The sequence below is a fragment of the Orcinus orca genome, chromosome 12, assembly GCF_937001465.1.
Source record: "Orcinus orca chromosome 12, mOrcOrc1.1, whole genome shotgun sequence".
NCBI classification, from domain to species: Eukaryota; Metazoa; Chordata; class Mammalia; order Artiodactyla; family Delphinidae; genus Orcinus; species Orcinus orca.
The window spans coordinates 1,327,316-1,347,654 of record NC_064570.1 but is presented as its reverse complement, the minus strand read 5'-3'; the positions used below and the strand labels follow the sequence as shown (position 1 = coordinate 1,347,654).

The following is a 20,339-nucleotide window of genomic DNA, read 5'->3' as shown; positions in this document are numbered from 1 at the left end:
GCACAGTGCTGGTAGGTAGTGATGTTCGTTCTGTCACCCACGTTCTGCCCTCTTCGCACAACACACAGTCGCCATGCTTATCCACGTCATCCACACATGGTCCTGACCAGAAAGTACGAGGCAGAGCAGCCAGACAGCTCCTGAGAAAAGCCAGAAGTCCTTACCCTGGAGGAAGAGCCTAGAAGGATGGTGAGACCTGGTTAGTCCTTACCCTGGAGGAAGAGCCTAGAAGGATGGTGAGACCTGGTTAGTCCTTACCCTGGAGGAAGAGCCTAGAAGGATGGTGAGACCTGGTTAGTCCTTACCCTGGAGGAAGAGCCTAGAAGGATGGTGAGACCTGGTTTAGGTGCGGAGCTCTGTGGGACCTCTGCTTTCAGAGCCCAGGGTCAACAGTCTAGTGACCTAGCTCAAAGGAGCAGGGAGAGAAATGCTCGTCCAGAAGATATGGTGGACTGTAGCCTCTCTGCTTCTACTCCCTTCCTTCCTCCTTCCTTCCTTTCTTTCTTTCATTCCTTCTTTCCTTCTTTCCTCCTTTCTTCCTTTCTTTCCCTCTTTCTTTCTTTCTTCCTTTCCTTCTTTCTTTCTTTCTTTCCTTCCTTCTTTCTTTCTTTTTCTCTCTTTCTTTCTTCCTTTCTTTCTCCCTTTTGTTCTTTCTTTCCCTCTCTCTTTCTTTCTCTCTCTTTCTTTCTTTCCCTCTCTCTTTGTTTCCTTCCTTTCTTTCTCCCTTTTGTTCTTTCTTTCCCTCTCTCTTTCTTTCTCTTTCTTTCTTTCTTTCCCTCTCTTTCTTTGTTTCCTTCCTTTCTTTCTCCCTTTTGTTCTTTCTTTCCCTCTCTCTTTCTTTCTCTTTCTTTCTTTCCCTCTCTTTCTTTGTTTCCTTCCTTCCTTCCTTTCTTTCCCTCTTTCTTTCTTTTTCTTTCTCTTTCTCTCTTTCTCCCTCCCTCCCTCCCTCCCTCCTTTCTTTCTTTCTTTCTTTCCTTCCTTTCTTTTTCTTTCTGTCTTTCTCTCTTTCTTTCTTTCTTTCGTTCTTTCCCTCTCTTTCTTTCTCCCTTCCTTCCTTCCTTCCTCCCTCCCTTCTCTCTCCCCCTCTGGCTGAAGCAAAGCCACGTGACATTGCGAATCTGCTCCTGGACATGAGATTCCAGAAAGGAATGGATCACTGCAGCTTGTTTAGCTGTGCTGTGAAGGACCATCAGTGTACTTGCTAAGCAGGTGCCTGCCTGCAGTGAGCTGACCTCCTCTGGCTGCACACATTGCAGCCCCTCTGCCCCTTAGTCATTTCTAAAGTACATCGAGTGCTTGTGAAAAGGGCCCCTCTTAGACCACCTACCCTTTCAGCAAACGCTGCACCCTGCTTGGCGCTGTTTTGGCAGCAAGCCGGCGTTGCTGAGTGTAGCTGGATTTGAACCAAGGACTCAGGACTACAGGGCTCATTATTCTTCCCCTTGACTGTAGACAGTCTCCTCACATTGTCTTTCTGTGGTTTCCTCCACCAGAAATGCATACCTTAATTGCTAAAAAAGCCACTCTTTTAGAGTAGCATTTAAATGGGATGAGATCTCACAAATGGAAGGAATTCAAATGTGTCCTTTGAAATAGGAATCTGAGGGGCAGAGTGTGCCTGTCTGAAGCTTCAGCCAACCAGCGCATGGTCTGCAGAGCTGTTTACTGCCATCCACACTCCTATTTCTAGGCTCCCTTTCTGCACTTACATCCTGGAATCTCACCTGCTCCAACTCTTGGGAGTTCTTCAGCGAATTCTTAGCTCCAGAAGGACGTACTGAAAGAACAAGAGTGGCGTCGTGGTTCTGGGTTCCTGGATTCTACTTTGCCCAGTGGCACTGCTGTGTGGAAAGTGATGCTTACCTGTCTCCCGAGCCCTTGAGGACAGGGTGCTGGGGGAAGCTGGGGCAGGAAGGCATGGAGGGGCTTCTGGTCCAGAGGCAGTTGGATGAGGAAGTACACACGCTGTTGGGATTGCCCCCCACCCCACCCCGCCAGTTCTGTGCAGCAAAATATTTGGAGCAGGTTATCCAGGGACGTTTGGTTCTATGTTAAAATTATTTCTCCATCTTAGGAACAAGATGGAATTAATTTCGTGCAGATTTATTAAGTGAACACTGATTGGATGGGGTGTGGTTGATGAGCAAGCCACGACATTGGTTGGTTCAGAGGCAGAAAGGGAGCCAAGGGAGTACGTAGATACTTTCTAAATGTTGTCTTCAGACCTCAGCTGCTAATCAAAGCGTGAACCAGCAGCTTGGAGACTTCAGGCCCTAGGTTACAAAATATTATCTTGATTCAATTGAGAAGCTCTCTTGGGGTGGGGGCTTCTAATTATTATTTGGGATGTTTGCATTTAGCTCAGAAGACTAAAACCTACATAGTCGTATTCAGAAATATTACTGAAATATTGTCATTTCCCAGTCAAAATAGAAAACATTTTTTGACTCACTGCAGAAACACATGATAAAAATAAACCGATGACTAAGAAACTTAAGCCCTTTAAGAAATCTGGATTTGTAGAGAGATGCTACAAAGGGAGAAATGAGCAAAGTAGGATCCTGAAAGCTTTGTCAGAAGGCCACACAACGAGCTCCCTTTATATCCCTGGGAATTCTCACCAGAAGTAAAACCCAGTGTTTTGACGCTGGAAAGCATGTAACATTTCACTGCATGGTACCGGCCACAGCTGGGAAATAACCAATAGCTGATTTGGGGAGCACCTCAAATATTGTGCAAATAGATGCACCAGGAAAATCTGGTCCTTTTTATCTATTGACCGAACTGCATGTCCAGATGCCTATGATTCAGGTATTTCAGACAACAGCTGGCGGGGCGGACAGGCGGTGTCTTCTGCAGAACCGCGCTCGGGCCACCTAGTGTTTACTGTTGTATCTTGCTCCTTCCTGTAACCCCTGGGCTGCGTGTAGGGGAACCCACGCCCTCAGCATCATTTCTGGCAACGTTTGGAGAGTATGCACAGCATCCCTGACTTACACTGTCTGCCCCGTCCTTCAGGATTGAGTCTACAACGATCTGCTCGTACATTTCCTGCTCTAGAACCGTGATATTTCCAAGACAAGATAAACATTCTCACACTGTCCTAAAGTTTATATCTTTAGTATAAATACAAGTCTGTATTTCAATGTGATATTCGAAATTGAAAAAACAAGCAATGAATTTCAAGTTTTATTTCATGAGATGTTTTAGCTGCGGAGTCTTGCTAGCATATGACTAGGGGAATTCTAAATGAATCCTGGATGGAATATTCTGAACTGGATGGGCAGATAAACTCCAAATTAATGCTGAACAGAATTTGCTGATTCCTTTGAGTAGGTGTGATAACGGTGAGGAAAATGTTGCTGCCATGACGGTTTCAGTCTATGGGGAAGGCAGAGCAGTGCCTACTATTTGTAATATAAACCTTTCAGTGTAATATAATTGTTAAAATTTTATTATAGATGAGTTAACCTTAGCGTATTTGCTGTACTCCCCTTACAAAAAGATGGTTCCTCAGTTTTCCATAAGTCAGAATTCAGCTGAAACCAGGATTTTTATTTATCTTTAGTTGAATAACTTTTTATTACTTTTTAAAAAGTTTAAAAAATTTTAAAAGTTTAAAAAAAATCTAATTCACTCAAGTATCCCCACATAGTGATGTACGTTTAAAAGGTTAGTATCATATTTTTCATGCGAAGAAACCGCTCTGTTTTGTACCCTAGAGGCTCTTACGAACGTCACAGGCCAGGCGGCCAGAGCAATGGGGGCTAATCTTACATTTCCTAGTTTTGGGCTTGTGATTTCAGATGACACGGTCACCCCAGGGCACTAGGTAGCTTGTGTAATTTAACTAGAAAGCGACAAAACCCTGTGAATTAATCAAAATGGAATAAAATGTTTGTGTAACAATTAGTGATGACCATTTGAGAGCCAAGAATAATTTTATCCCTTATTTTCCTCTTTTAGGTTCCGTAAATGAAAAGTTACCCCAACGGGAAGGCACAGGAAAAACAGGTAACTATCTTAAAATGAACTTCCTTGATATATTACTGCAGCGAATCCAATCTATGCCTTAAAATACTTCTCAAGTTAAAATGTCAATGTATATCAGTGATGGGAATGAGAGCGGAAGCTCTTTGTTAATTATTTATTCATTCAGCAAACGTTTATTCGACCCTTAGGGTTGTTGGGACCAGGCAGGTGCCGGGCACGTGACCTGCTGGGTAACCCACTCGTGTCCGCGTCAGGGCTTCTTAGACGTGGCTTGTGTTGGGACCGCCTGTGGACGGTGTTAGGCTCATCCCGGGTCCATATCTGTGCAGGGGACTCCAGGGCTGGCACGAGCCTCTAGCATAGCAGTTGTCGGAGGTCACTAATGGAGCTCTCCTCATGAGAAAGAGGCGGCTGTTTCCATCTATGACAGTCACTCCTTCTGGGACCAGTACCCACAGGAACCTGACGGAGCAGGGAGCATTTCCTTTGGAAATCATCCCACAGCTCCTGGAGCGTCTCCGCTGGCCGCTGCAAGCCCACCGTGACCCCTTTGCCCTTTCCTCAGGTGTCACCCGTTGGTCCCAATGACACATTTTCTGTCTTTATATCAACCCGTGAAGTCAGCATTTATTTTTAAGATGAAATAAAAATAATGTACCAACATCTTAAGTACTTTTTCCCCTGAGGTAGGTTATAGTATATGAACTAGTAATTGAGAAGCGTGATATGGAGTCAAAAGACCCCAGTTTTATTCAGCCCAGGTCTTTCAAGTGTGCATTGAAGTCACGGTGGCCACTGTCCTTGCCCTGGAAAGACTGTAGAGTCTTTGTATCATTAAGATAAATCCATGAGGTCCACACAGATTGGCACACGAGTAAATGTCAGCTGTGTAGACAGCACGCAGGGCGGGCGCAGACGAGGGCGGAATTGGAGCGGTTTCACAGAGGAGGAGGTGAGTGGAGCATGGTGGGTGTGAAAGCTGGGACAGGTGTGACCTGGGCAGAGACCCTCCCAGGTGGGGAGAAGAGCCCAGTTTGTAGGCGAGAGAGGGACCGGCAGGTGGGGTCAGGACCCTGGCTCAGGCGAGGGTTTCCGTTTGGGAAGGCGGAGATGAAGATGGGGTGAGCATTCTGGTACGTTTTAGAGGAGAGGAAGTATACATGTTCGTGGTGAGAAACAGGAGTCAAAGGCTGAAAGGGAGACGGAGGGAAACACTCTTTCAGGCGCCGCACCCAATCCTGTTCATGGTGATACAGGTCGAATCCACGGGAAAAAGTTTTAAAACATCCCCAGGGAATTGGCACATGGGCTCAGAAGTGGATTTAAGGGAAGAACACATTCCTTCTACTGGAGCCCCTTGATCTCCAGACGTGCCTGTCAGAGGAAATACCTGAGAATAAGTAACGAAGCTGGGTGACTGGGAAAAAGAGACATTTAACAAACTCCCCGGAGGGAAAGTGAAGGGCACCCAGCTGCCCGTGGTTTGGCTTCGTTTTCTGAGGCTGAGCCCAGTAGGTGCCAGTGGGCTAGTTGCACCGGGACAGACTCTCCGGGGGCCAGAGCCTGGTGGTGGGTTAGGAGAACCACGCTGCCCAGGGGCCTGTGGCCAAGGCAGGAACGTAGGGGCCCCTGGTGCTGGCGTTAGGGGCGGGGGAGGGACAGGATTGGGGGCCGGCACCTTCATTGTCCCTCAGGGACGCCCCCCGCCCGCCGTCACCTCTCGCCCTGGTTAGCTCGGCTGAGAACTCAGACTGGCCTGGACGCAGGGGTCAGACGGGGGCTGCTGGCGCCAGCGCGGTGGCCTACTTGGGCCTCAGCAGAAACGTGCAACGTTAACCGTGCACTTTCTGCTTGTCATTCCAAAGGGTGTTTAACTATGCTAAGACTTTTCTCAGTGTGTTCTGTTAAGACTTTCAGATATGTTTTAAATATCTTCCCCATTTCGTTCTTGGAAGAAGATGATAGAATATTCAGTAGCGAAATACTTCCGGTTTATTGCTACTACCACTATTAGACTTGCCTATTTCAGATAAATGATGCTACGTTTTGTCAGTATTTCGACAGATAACAAGCTTTTTTTCTGGAGATGGTTAAATGTTCAAGAATTTTAAAAATATTCTTTTTTGTTTTCCCCTGAAAAGAACTTCATTTTTATTCTTCAGAGAGCTGGAATAGTAATGGGTCACAGTTAACTACATAAGCCATGTGGCTGCCCCTTCCCTCTACCACTGCTTGCTGTATTTTGATCCCGAAATTGTTAAAAAAAAAAAAAAAAATCACATGAATAAAAACACTAGGCTGGTTCTCGAGAGCCCCCCGCAGTGTGCCTTGTAACAGCGTCCCTGGCTGGGGCCCCCTTGCCTGGGGGGCTCCTAGAGGCTTGCTTACCAGGGAGCCCAACGAGTGTTTTTCAACTAATTCAATAAAGACTGTGTCCTTGGAATAATGTTTTCAGTGAAATGGCGTGGAGCTTTCTACTCCACACTCGTCCCTCTGTCCTCTGACGCTCTCACCGGGTTCCCCACCAGCCTCTCACGTGTCGACACAGGAGGCCTGAGGGGTCGAGAGACCCACGGGGCACAGTCCAGGGCCTGGGTCTCCATCCCCGCCTTCCACTCTGGAAAGCAGGGGCACAGCAGGGAGGCCAGCCCCCCAGCTCCCCAGCCCCCCCATTCCTGCGGACCCTCCCTCGTCCATCCGCTTGGCACCGGTGCCTTACGTCACACCTACCCCTTCCCCGTGAGGTCTGTTTGGAGCTTTGAGGCTTCACGTCACACCTACCCCTTCCCTGTGGGGTCTGTCTGGAGCTTTGAGCCTCTGTAGGGTTTGCTGAGTGCTGGGGTGTGGTTTGGTGGATCGTGGGGGTGTATGCAAGCCTTAGGGTCCATCCTGTATGCACACTTACTTCACTTACTCTCATAATTGTAGTCTCCTTGCAAATCTTTTCCGTTCTGAATTCAGATGATGCCTCAGCTCCAGCGTTGGAGACTCAGCCTCAAGGAGATGAGGAAGGTGAGTGTCGGTGGGGGGTTGTGTTGGGGGTGGGGCGTGGGCCTAGGGGTGCAGCCACGTCCTCTTGCGAGGACTGCGCTCAGGACGGGCTGGGTTGGCCTTTTCCACCTTTATGAGGCCCCGCCGTCCCTCCTGAGGGCCCCTGCGTGTTGCCGTGGTGCTTTCACACAGCACACGCAGAGGTCTCTCTTTAAGTACAAGTCTCTGAGTTGAGATTTTATCTGGATAACATGAAATATATATTTCCAGAGGGTGCGCTAGCATATGCCATTTCCCCCGCTCACTCTTCATGTCATGTGATCACCACCCTTACAAAGACCAGTTTTGTGAAGTCACATGTATAGAGATGTTTCAGAGGCTTACTGAATGTTGTGGTTACGAGAAGGATGGATTGCCTACTCTTAGCCTTTTAATACATTGTTGTAGGTATTTGCCACTGTATGACCAATTCTCGGGTCGAAAGGGGGGTCAGGTTTGAAGATCAAGTGTAAGGAGTGCACATAATAAATAAATCAAAGATCAGAGGGTAGGATGACATCGTGCTTTGAAACTAATAATAACAAGGATAATCATGATAACTAACTTTTGCTTGGTACTAAATGCCATGGACTCTGTTACTTGAGCCCACTGAGCCCTCAGGACGTCGTATCACAGATGAGAGCGTGTCCGACGTCACAAAGCCGATAGGGGACAAAGGCACGTGTGACCAGCCGGTCGGCCTCAGTGTGGCTCTCGGGCACGTGGTGTACTGATCGCACCGTAAATATTCAGTTACATTTGTTAATATTACTGCCAAAGATCTGTTCCCAGAATGCTGTAGGCAAAAGTTACGCTTTACGTACTGCACTTTGTATTCAATCTTTCAACTGAGTGACGACCCTGTGTGTTACATGAATATCCATCTTTACCACACAAGGATATGTTTCTATACTTTGGGACTTTTTGCCAAAACCTGTTCTTTCCAGTGGAGCCTGTCTGGACTCATATCACTTTTATTTATACTTTTGGACGAAGAAAGAAAGAAAAAGGCATATGCTAAAGTTTTTAAAAATGTATGTTGTCATTCCCTTTTGTTTCCTGCACATAATCATTTTATTATTTTTAAAAAATCTCTACAATGTGTGTTTACTGATTGTATTGATTTTGGGGGCTTTTCGACTGCCTGCTGAAATCTTTAATTGAGAGACTTTGTGTTTTCATGATGAATTAAAATAATCGTCATTTTATCTTGGTTCATTAGATATTGCATCACGATACCCCACGCTTTGGACTGAACAAGTTAAAAGTCGACAGAACAAAACCAATAAGAATTCAGGTAAAAAGGAGCCCAGTGTGACTTAGTTAATGGACCTGGAAAGTGGTCTTGTTTTCTGGAAGTTACGTGCAGAGCACATCTTTTTCCCTGGCTACCAATGAGTCGCGCAAATAATGCCATGGCTTGCCCACCAAAATGCAGTTCAAATCTGAGTGTTTTATTAAATATGGTAAGTTATAGAACATATTATAGAATAGTTAACATTTTTTGCTCAGAAATTATCATTATGGATACGTTTTCCTATTGCATAGAGACATTAACCTGTACGTTTCTCTTATGAACTTTAGAAACCAAGTTAGTTTTGTTCAGTCTTGTCACCGTATTTCCAAAACTTGCCTAATTTGGTTTGCTTCTGTACCATATAGACTAGTACATTGGAAACTGGTTCAAACATTGAATGTTTCAGATTTATTGGGGGACCTTGAAATTCAGGGGATTTCACTGATGCCCAGGGGAACATCAGTGTGGCAGTACTCAAAGTTAATTTGAGAAACAAATATAAAATTATTGTAAAAATGTCATTGGAAATGTACATTGTTTTAAAAAGCAGTTCTAATTGTCAGTAGGAAGCTATTCAGGGTTTGACAGAGTTAGTTCCGTATAAGCTCACAGAACAAGTACGTCTGTATTTCACCCATTACTTTCTGTTACCAGATTTTCAGGCCTTACATGACCTGTCAATTATAATTAACTAATAAAAACAGTGCAGACTTGCAGTACTTAGTGGGACTGAAAATAGTGCTTCAGGAAATTCCAGTTTACGTAAGTTACCTACACTGTAATTTGATTTAAATCAGCCTACATGTGTAGAACACAAAAAGGTGACATTGAGTTGACTTGTAGACATGGGGCAGGAAATTATGAGGTTATATCTCTATTTAATGCCAGTTGTTCAGATACATGCTCTTTCTGACGGTCCAAAGAAAGTCAGCCCTAGTGAGTATTTTAAGATGTTAAATATAGTATTTACTTTATTAAGTTTAGTGATAAAATGGCAAACAATCATAGATTTTACGGAATGACCACCATTGTCACTGAGATTTCAATGTCAGAAGAGTTTCCTTTGTACTTAATTTTTATTTTTAAAAGATACTTTTAGTAATAATCTTTTTTGGTAGAAGTAGACACATTTATTTAACAAAACATAAATAAGTTGTGACTTTTTGTTATTCTGTGTTTTTAAAAATTTACCTTGTTTGTTGGTACTCTTTCATGTTCCTTTATAGAAGAAGCCAAACTGAGAATGCATTGCCTTTTTTCTCTGGTGTTTCTTCATATCAGTTAAAAGTACTATTCCCCGCACCCCCCCAAGTTTGCACTAAAATAACATAATATTACTTACGTGACCAAACTTGGGGAGTATGATTGCCATGCGTGGTGAGGGAGGCCGTGTGGGTATATGGGCAAATGTACTTTGGAGCATAAAGTGATAGTTGTTTTCAGAAGGGACCTCCTTGTAAAGGAAACAAAATAATCCGAGTCTATGAAAATTTACACGTGATAGGCACTCAGTACATGTTTAATTTATTCCACGTGTTCCACGGCCACTTTGATGGTATCATTGCATTCTTATCTAAAGCAAACTAAAGGAAACAAAAAATAAATACATAAATAACTAAAAGTTTGATCTAATGTACATACCATGACAGTTTCACTGCTAGACTTTTAGTAATTGAAGTTCAATATAAATGGAATATTCTTCTGTTGGTTCATTATGCAGGAAAAGCATCATTTTCATTATATGATTCAATATACATTGAGTGAGTGACCAGAACCTAAAACTGCATTTTACTTAAGAATGCGTGACTCGGTTTTTTTCTATTAATATATAATTGACAGTGTCTATTTCTTCATGTTCTTGAGTCATCTTATTATATTCAACTTTATCATTCCATTCATGGAAGTTATAGAAATTGATTACGAGATTTTACCAGATAAGAGATTTTGTGACAGTTTAATTATATCAAATTAATTTATATCTCTGTTTATTAAACTGATTCTCTTGCCCTGCGGTACATTAAGTACCTCCTCTGCCTGATTTCCTTCAAACCAATCTAGAATACTAAAGAATGCACTTTCTTTGTTAGTTGGAGCAACAGTGATAATAGTAAGAGCGGCTAACGTTTCTCGTGCTTACGATGTGCTGGTACCTCACATGCCTCGTTGCCCCTCTGTCCTGCTCCGCCGACACAGCAAGCCAGTGGGGCTGCTGCACTTCCCATCCCCGAATCTCAGAGGAGGAGAAGGCAGTTACAGCCAAGCCCAGACGGCATGGGCAGGGTCTCTGAGGATGGGAACTGCAATGCCACCTGACCACCGACCCCGGCCGTGATCCTCACCACTGTCCTTCAGAGAGGGGACACCTCCTCTGCTTCACTGAGACATGGGGGCGCCTGGCATCGCTGTCCGTGCTCACCTGGTGACGCAGCCGGGCCCCTGTTAAAATGCACCTGTGCTGCCTACAGCCATTGTCAGCCGTTAAACCTTCAGTTCGAATCCTTCATCACACTGAGGGGACGGGGCAGAGAAAGCTGGAGGAGTGGGGACACAAGGGCGTTTCCCACGGTGGCTGCGGACGAGCGATGCGGATGGACCCTCTTGTGTCTTCCAGCCTGACCCCGCCGCTCGTCCCCTTTCTCATTTCCCCGAAGACCCTTCTTCCTGGCCCTCGTCCTCAGACCTCAGACTGTTTCCCGAGCAAACCGCGCACTGTCTTACCTACATTCTTATTTCCTATCCCTGCTCCTGGGAAGGCACACTTTGCTTTTCAAATATTCTCAACTCTCGGTCACTGCTGGGTCTGCTGGGGGCCCAGCTCCTGGCGCCTCGTCTCGGCCCTCTGCGCGCACCCACCTGCACGCGCCCCCCGACGCCCTCCCTCTGCGCGCACGCTCAGCGTCACTCCTCCCGTCTGCTCTGGGCTCGTTTTGCACGTTTAGCTCTGCCCTCGTGACGGGACCCAGCACACAGAGCCCGAGCGTGCAGTCCACGCCCGCAGGTCCCCAGGGCAGGGCGGGGGGCTTCTCCCTCAGCCCTTCAGGGAGCGGAGGGGCCGCGTTCCAGGGAGCTATCCCTTCTAGACTCGGGACGGAGGCTCCCGTGCAGTCCGTTTCCCCGGCTCGCTAGCTCTTCATGAGCTGGGTCAATAACCCATCCAGCAGGTCCCGACTGCGTGTCCACCGGCCGAGCCACGGCCCCCAGTCTCTCGGTCAAGCACAGATGTTCCCGTGAAGGCATTTTGTAGAAGAGAGCGCCGTTTAGATGGGTGACTTTGAGTAAAGGGGGTTCCCCTCCACCCTTCGGCTTGCTCACCCAGCAGGAGGGGCCCCCATGAAGGCCCGTGGGGCGTGGCATGGGCAGGCGGACTCTGTTTATCTTTTCCATCAGGAGAGCACAGAGGGCTCTCTGTTGTCTCATTGTTTATTTCACATAAACAATTTATCCGCTGAGTGGGCCCCTGTTCTCCAGTGCAGACACTGCAGTGCACCAGGCGTGCAGGGCTCTGCGGGGACCCAGGGCTTTGCTGGGGTCCACGGGCGGGCAGCGTGCAAGATGGGTCCTGCATCGGCGTCTCTGCCCTGCCCTGGGGAAAGAGATGCGTTCTGGCTTTGCCCCACACCTCCAACGGTTGCCCCCGGAAACGTGAGCTCTAAGGTCCCGGAGTGGGTTGTCCTTTGACGTGTGCTGTGTGACAGTGCCCCTTGGAAACACCCTTGTTGGCCTCAGCCGTGATGCATGGAACCCCCTCGTCCATTTGCTTTAGGAATCTGCAGTTTGGGAAGGCTGAGGGTCTTCCCCGCCCTACTCCGGCCACTGTCACCATCTGGGGTCACGGTGCCTCCGCAAGGCCCAGCCTGGCCAGCTAGGAGGTGGGCACTGGCGGGGGGCACTAGCGCCCGCTCCCAGCGGCTTCAGAGCGGGTGGTGCTTCCTGAAGACCAAGAGCGCGAATCTGGGGCCTCATCGGGCGTTTGGTTTCATTACTTATTCAGATCCCAAGCTGGCAGGGGAGCATGTCTGCTTTCTCTCTCTGTCTGTGGTCGAGCCAAGGAGATGGGCCCTCGGAGGCCTCCAGAGGTGGGCCCTGAGTTCCAGGGCGCTGCGGATGGCTGCAGACCCAGGGCACACGCAAGCCGCTCAGGCGGCTCTGATAAACCAGCCCCTGGCTTTAGTGGTCTTCCGGTTTGCGGTCTTTTTAAGGTTTGCACGTGAACTGGAGAAAACCTAGAGGCCCCGCTTTTGCCATCTCTGAAACCCTCCTCCCACTGGGAAGAAAAATATGTTTTCCTCCCTAAGCCATTAAAAATAGCTCTGTTTTATATCCAAGAGATGTTCTGTATCTCAGGATGTTCCACAGTTTTATGGGACCCCCTCCGTGGAAACATTTTTCTGTTTTATTCGGGATTGATAGTTTTGTTTTATTGCAGTATTAAACTTACTGCCAAAAGATGATTGTCTTTTGATTCTGCTCTAAATCATGGTAAATTGCACTCCCTGGGGGAACAGAACACCCGTTCTATTTTCTTTCTTCCTTTTAAAGCCTTAAAGTATTAGTTCCTCATTTCCCTTTCTATTCCATTCTTCAAACATGACATTACGAAACATCAAGGTGCCAACTACATTCTTATAAAGTGTTGGTCCTTTGAAGAGATTAAAATAAATCAAATAGCTCCTTTCAAACGGGTACTGTAAACGTGTGCTGTTTACCGATATTAATGAAGCTACCTAAAAATGTACAAGACAATTTATCCAAGTTTCCTAACTATAAAAGGGAGTTTTAATTCCAATCGTATTTAATTCTTAGATTTCAGTATTCAAACTCTGGTTAGATAATCAGATGCAGCATTTCAGCATAAGTACAGGAAAAAGTAATGCAAGTAAGCAAATTGTATCTGAGCTGCTTGAAAACACACACCAGCCTCTGTACACACAGACACCTGTACCCTCACCGTGTGAAAACAAAAAGGGCGTTCGACTTCTTTATTCTCTGGATAAATGAGATTCAGCCCATCGTTGAGTTACTGACGTTAAACAGTGCCCTTTGTGGAGCCACAGCCTACAAGTCGTGGAAAGCTTACTTTGCATCAGGCAGAGTCCTCTGTGATTTAATGCGTAATATAGCCCACTTCTCCCTGTCCTGTGGGTGAGAACACCTTTCAGAATCTCCAGGTGGCTGGCAGGGGTCTAGCCCAGATCTGTGACTGCACGTCAGACTCGCGTCCCTTTCAAAGCCAACCACCTTGCTGTGATGTGACTTTGGTCCAAGTTTCCCGAGGTGCCTCTGTTGTTGACGGTGGGTTAGGAGCCCGCCTCGCCCCGGAAGCACCTGGATGGGAGGAGCCCGCCTCGCCCCGGAAGCACCTGGATGGGTTCTGGCGGTTCTCGCCTGGCCAGGCTGTCCTCTGGGGAGGGCGGTGGCTCCAGACGGGACGTGATGGGAGGTGACCCTGGGCAGAACTGCTCCCAGGCAGGCGGAAGGGGCGCCGCACACGAAGCCCCTCTTCACGTGGGATGGAGCACAGGGGACCGGGGCGGGGGCCAGATGGACCGCTCACGGCGCGGGACAGAGTGAGCTGAGCTGCTGTGGGCCCAGCCGTCCCTTTCCCCGAGCCCCTGGGTCTAGTGCAGGCTTCCTTCTGACGAGAGTTATGGCTGCTACAGCTCGGAGCCCCTGGGGCCTCGGGAAGGGCAGGGGCTGAGCTGGGCTCCCACACGGCACGGCGGCCCCGATCAGCCTCTCTGAGCACCAGTTCAGCACCTCATCTCCACGGCAACGGTGAGCTGACCTCACGGGAATCGGGGCGTGTCCCAGGGAGCCCTGGCGTCCAGCGGGGCCATCAGTGGCCAGGGTGTAAATAGGACTGGGGTTAATATCCACTTGTTTACATGCGAGCTCAGGCCTGGACTTTGCAGATAACAAGAGGACGTTTCTTGAGAATCTCTGTCACTCGCGCGTGTGTGTGTTCACTACAGAGGTTACTGGATACCTGCTTTGGAGAATTCAGGTTCTGGAAAGTGTATGATGGGACTGGCAGTGCTGAGGAAAGGTTTCTCTGTGGCGGTGAGGCTCGTAGGCTGTGTCCTGTACTGGGCTGCTTTGCTGCGTGAACCAGACGCGACGTCTCTTCTTTGCTCTTCACACGTGTGAACAGAACGTTAATAGACCAGGTATCGCCGTGGTCCTCTTTCTGTGGTCTTCCCATCAGTTGGATCAGAGACTAAATCGGGACTGATGCGGCTCATAAACAGTGGAGGGTCTTTTTGGAAACGACTCACATGGTGAAACCCAGACTAGAATTCCCGCCTCGCCCGCGAGGGCAGTGGAAGGCTATTCCGCCGATGGCCGCCTCTTCTCAATGGGCCCTGTCTTGTCATCCTCGCCGTTTACACTGCTGACTGATGCCCGGCTCTTGCCCAAGCATGATGCATGGCCGGTGACAAGGCCCTGCGTGACCTGGCTGTGCGGCCGGCGAGTTTGGAAAACGTTCATCAGTTGTTAAGGATTTTGATTCAGTCCCGGGAATGGTGTGGTGTGTGCAAGTGTCTGTACGATCGAGCATGTATGAAGTACTTATTTTCTATCAGAAAATTACCTTTGTTTTTTAACAGATGCAACCTTTCCCCTTACCTTCATTCGTCTTCATAGTTATCATCTTTCTCCTCTTTGCTTGCATCCTGAGTTTCTCTCTCAGATAAGCCCTGGTCTGGAAGCGTTCCTCTGGTTTTGCCTGAAAATCCCATTAGTGGCTAAAGCCAGCATACGTCAGGCTATTGTGTTTCAGATGAAAAAGCAGACCAAGGATCTGCCTGTTAAAAAAGATCTCGTTTAAGTTATATAGTTAATAAAACATCTGCATCAAAACACAGAATATCTAAGTAATATTACGGTTCTGTGTACTAAGACGTAGACCTGAAGATATTAGTAGTTTCTCAAACTACTTAGATCTTTTGTACCAGCCTATCTTACCCCAGACATACAAAAAGTGCACAAATTTACCTAAGCAGCAAGTCCAGGTGATTCGCCTAATGTTCCGGTTTACTTTGTATGATCATCATGGGGGCATAGGTTTCTAAATGACACACCGGGGTTTATCAGGAAGGGTAGGTGTAAATGTTGAAAGAAATGCACCCGCAATTCCGTGTCTAGACAGGAAGCTCACAAGTTCACCCTTGCCCTGGGGACCATCCCGGGGGAGCCCCTCTCTGCGGCCGTGCGGGGACCCAGGGGCCTTCTCTCCTGGGCTCTGTGGCCTCATCCGTGGATCAGTTTCAGGAAGGGGAGAGCCACACGGAGGGCAGAGACCCCTCCTGCAGGTCCAGCCTGGCCTTGGACCCGCCGCCTCTGCTCCCTCCGTCCTGCTGCCGGAAGCCGGTCTCTTGTCCAAGGTCTCTGCGTGTCAGGCGCTGGTTGAGCCCTGGATACAGCCTCTAGGAAAACAGTAAATATGATATAGCTTCACTGCGTGATTAGGTCCTGTGATCGTGTCTCACTGGTTAGTTTATGTTTCCTTTTGCGTCATTCGTATGGTTGCACACACACACACACACACACACCCCTGTGAGTGTGTATTCATGTTATGTATACATACGTTTACGTTCTGCTGCAGATGGGTGTGTGCTTGGGTCCCGTCTCCCCAGCCCTGTGCTCACGCCCCGGGAAGCTCAGTGCTGCTTTGTACTTGCTGGTTCCCTGTGCTTCCCACAGCACGGTGCTGCCTGTTAAAACTTGCGCCACCAGACCTAGAATCCTGATTAAAATGCACATTCCTTATCTCACCCTCGATCAGAACACTGGAGCCTCTGGGGTGGGGCTTCTGCAGCTGCCTTTTAAGCAGCTTCTCTGGTGATTTTCATTTATGAAACATTTGGGTCCCACTGCAAACACGTGTTAACCATTATCAGCAGGGTTTTGGCCATCTTTAAGTGTTTTCTTGTAATTACATATGTATGTAAAACAAAGCACTGTTTCTGGAAGGCATCGGAGGACTAGGCCAAGGCCACACAGATATCAGTTGTCCTCATGCTGTGTGCCCCTTCCTTTCACACCTCCATTCTGTCCTGCCTCTGAGGTGTGTCACGTCGTCCGCTTCCCTCCAGGCCCGCAGCGCCAGGCCCACTGAGGCATCTGGGCTTTGCTTGGCTTGGGTCACCGCTTGGGTTCTGAGGGTCTCCAGGCCTCCCCATCTGTGTTTCTGCTTCGGTCTTTCTCCCCACTGCAGCTTTCTCGACATTGAGCTTTTAAAGCAAGAGCCACGTCTCTGTTCAGAGCTCTGCAGCGGCCTCCTGGGTCACCTCACCATAAGGCCGGGTGCCTTCTAGGGCCTCTGGTGGCCTCCAGGTGGCCGCCCATTCTGCAACCTCTTAAGCCACCTCTGCCCATCCACACTCCATGCTGTGTGTTTTCTTTAAGCAGCTTTACTGAGATGGGATTCACATACCGTACAATTGACCAGTTTGAAGTGTGCAAGTCAGAAGTTTTGATAAAGTTACAGAGTTGTGCGATATCACCACAACCTAGTTTTAGAACATTTCATCTCTCCAGAAACCCCAAACCCCATATTCATTAGCAATCGGTCCCCACTGACAACCCCCAGCCCTTGGTGACCACAAATCTGCTTCAGGCTCTGTAGATGGACTTGTTCTGTCATTTCAGGTGTGTAGAATCTTACCATATGGCGTCTTGGTGACTGGTTTCTTTCACTTACCATTATGCTCATGTGGGTCATCCACGTGGCAGCGTGCGTCTCAGGACCTCGTCCCTTTTTACGCCTCAATAACTTTCCCTCGTATGTATGGACCACATTTTATTTATCTGTTCATCAGCTGATGGACATCTGGGTCGTTTCCACTTGTCAGCTATTACGAATAGTGCTGCTATGAACATTCCCACACAAATTTTTGTGCGGACATACGTTTTCTCTTGGGTTCATTACTGCTCCAGCAGTTGAATTGCTGGGTCACATCGTAACTCGACATTTAACATGTTTAGGGGCTGACAGACTGTTTCCAAAGTGGATGTACCATTTTGCGTCCTCATCAGCAACGCACAAGGATGCCGATTTCTCCACATCCTCTCCAGCACTTGTCATTTTCCATTTTTTGGATCACAGTCATTCTGGGAAGTGTGGAGTCGAGTCTCCTTGTGGTTTTGCCTTGCATTTCCCTGATGACTAAGGATGTTTAACACCTTTTCAGGCGCTTACTTGTAAATCTTCTTTGGAGACATGTCTGTTCAAATCCTGTGCACATTTTATTGTTTGGTTATCTGCCTTTAGTTCTGGAGTTGTTAGACTTTATGTATGCTAGAAACAGATCCCTTATCCAATATGTGATTTGCAAGTATTTTGTTCCATCCTGTGTGTTACCTTTTCACTTTTTTGATAATGCCCTTTGAATCACAAGGGGTTTTAATTTTGATGAAATCCAATTTATCTATTTCTCTTTTGTTGCTCATGCTTTTGTTGCCTAACCAAGGTCTCCCTCTGTCGCCCAGAGTTGAGACCCCCTTTTGGGTAAGACAGGGAGCTGCCGCCGCCGCCCACAGAGCCTCACAGAGGCCTTCGTGCCCCCAAAGCCAGCGGTCTTCCTGCTTTGCAAAAACATGCCCTTATACCGTCCTCTTCCATAGACTAGCCTGAACTTTGAGGGTGGAATTTGGTGTTAATCCTGCTGGAAAATTTCCTCCCTCTAACTTGAATTTTCTTCTTTCAGCTGGTGAAGTTGGCTAACAGTTACATCAACAGCAGGTCTGAGTGGGGAAGGGATAGGAGAAAATGTTATAAAAGAAAAAAGTATAAAACTTGCATGGGATATACTTATACTAAAACTAGTCTTCGTTTATCTGAAAGTCTCATTTCACCCGGTATCCTGTATTTTGTCTGGCAACCCTGCCTGCCAATGAACACACTTCCCTGTTTTCAACCTCTGTTGGGCTAATCTTCAGCAGAGAAAGGTTCCTTGGGCTTGCTTCAAAAAATCGAGTTTTCGTACAATGTATTCGTCTGCTAGGGCTGTCTTAACAAAACACCACAGACTGGGGCGGGGAGCTGTTTATTTCTGGTCCTGGAGGCTGGGAGTCCGAGCAGAGGTGCCAGCAGGATGGGTCCTGGTGAGAAGGCTCTTCCTGGCCTGCAGACAGCTGCATCTTCTCTGTGTCCTCACATGGCCTCTGCTATGGGCTCTCGCAGTCCTGGTGTCTGTGCTTCCTCTTGTAAGGACTTGGGTCCCATGACCTTTATGACCACATTTAACCTTAATCACCTTCTTAAGAGCCCTGTCTGCAAATACAGGCATATTGAGGGTTAGTTAGGGCTTTACCCTGTGGGTTTTGGAGGAAAACAGTTCAGTCCGTAACATACAGAACAGAGTGATTTTACTGTGCTTGGATTTGGGTGTTTGCACTGAAAGCACAACCTATCAGGAAAACGGCTCAGCATGGAGGTAAAGGGGCTGTTGGTGTGCCCCCTTTATGTACATCTCCAGCCCCCTTCTGCATCCTTCTTTTCTGCAGTCACCCTGGGCTCCAGGGATCTTTCTCTTGAAAAGTCCCCTTACAACAGGAATGATTTTGTGTTTGGTTAAAGAAGTGTAATACTCATGAACGCTATCTGGGTAATTTCTCATCAACCTTTGATAAAAGTTTCCATGTTTCACTAGATTGAAATTTATTCCAGTGTATCAAATGTTGGCTGAAGACAAAATTGAGAATTTCCTCCAAACTCAGTATGGCTTCAATGGCCACAAATATCTTATATCAAGTGGACATTCTTCTGTTTGAACATTTTTATTGAGGCCGAGTTGATTTACAATGTTGTGTTTAATTTCTGCTATACAGCAAAGTGATTAGACATATATAGATACATATTATACACATATATATTATATGATTATACACATTATACATATATATATATATTCTTTGCCCTTATGGTTTATCCCAGGAGACTGAATATAGTTCCCTGTGCTGTACAGTAGGACCTTGCTGTTTACCCATCCTATATGTAATAGTTTGCATCTGCTAATCCCAAACTCCCAATCCATCCCTCCCCCACCTGTCCCCCCCCCCAACTTGGCAACCACAAGTTTGTTCTCTATGTCTGTGAGTCTGTTTCATAGATAAGTTCATTTGTGTTGTGTTTTAGAGTCCACATATAAGTGATATCATATGGTATTTATATTTCTCTGTCTGACTTACTTCAGTATCATCATCTCTAGGTCCATCCATGTTGCTGCAAATGGCATGATTGCACTCTTTTTATGGCTGAGTAATATTCCATTGTATATATGTACCACATCTTCTTTATCCATTCATCTGTTGATAGACATTTAGGCTGTTTCCATGTCTTGGCTATTGTGAATAGCACTGCTATGACTTTTTTTTTTTCCGTGGGATCTTAATTCCCTGATGTGGGATCAAACCCATGCCCCCTGTGATGGAAGCGCAGAGTCTTAACCACTGGACCACCGGGAAGTCCCCAAATAGTGCTGCTATGAACATAGAGGTGCATTCATCTTTTTGAATTATGGTTTTCTCTAGATATATGCCTAGGAGTGGGATTGCTGGGTCATATGGCAATTCTATTTTTAGTTTTCTAAGGAACCTGCATACTGTTCTCCACAGTGACTGCACCAATTTACATTGCTACCAACAGTGTAGGAGGGGCTCCCTTTTCTCCACAGCCTCTCCGGCATTTGTTATTTGCAGATTTTTTAACGATGGCCATTCTGACTAGTGTGAGGTGATGTCTCATTGTAGTTTTGATTTGCATAAAAGGGTATTCTTCATTGTGATGCTTTTTTACTATTTTTTTGAAAACCAGCCGAGTACAGCTTTACATTAACTAAGAAAAAGTGTCCTGTATTTTATGAGGCCACCTCAGTGTCTGCCACTCCTGCCGGCAGGGATGTTTGTTTCCAATATTCTCTGTGCCCTCTGAGGCCACCCCGAGTATTCACACAGCTGTAGAGGTTTTTAAGAAATACATGATCTTCATGCCGTAATGGATATTATAAGTGCAACG

General features: G+C 47.0%; 1 protein-coding gene across 5 annotated transcripts in view; it reads left to right on the top strand.

Moving 5' to 3' along the window:
• Window positions 1-20,339, top strand: part of SMOC2 (SPARC related modular calcium binding 2) — a 155,441-nt gene that overhangs the window by 67,529 nt on the left and 67,573 nt on the right. For 3 of the 5 annotated variants that reach the window (XM_033403970.2, XM_049695215.1, XM_004278850.3), the window contains 3 exons: window positions 3,967-4,014; window positions 6,922-7,005; window positions 8,246-8,320. In XM_033403970.2, the coding sequence (XP_033259861.1) occupies window positions 3,967-4,014; window positions 6,922-7,005; window positions 8,246-8,320 (207 nt within the window). The remainder of the gene's footprint in view (window positions 1-3,966; window positions 4,015-6,921; window positions 7,006-8,245; window positions 8,321-20,339) is intronic. The other 2 variants (XM_033403971.2, XM_004278851.3) reach the window with 1 other exon arrangement.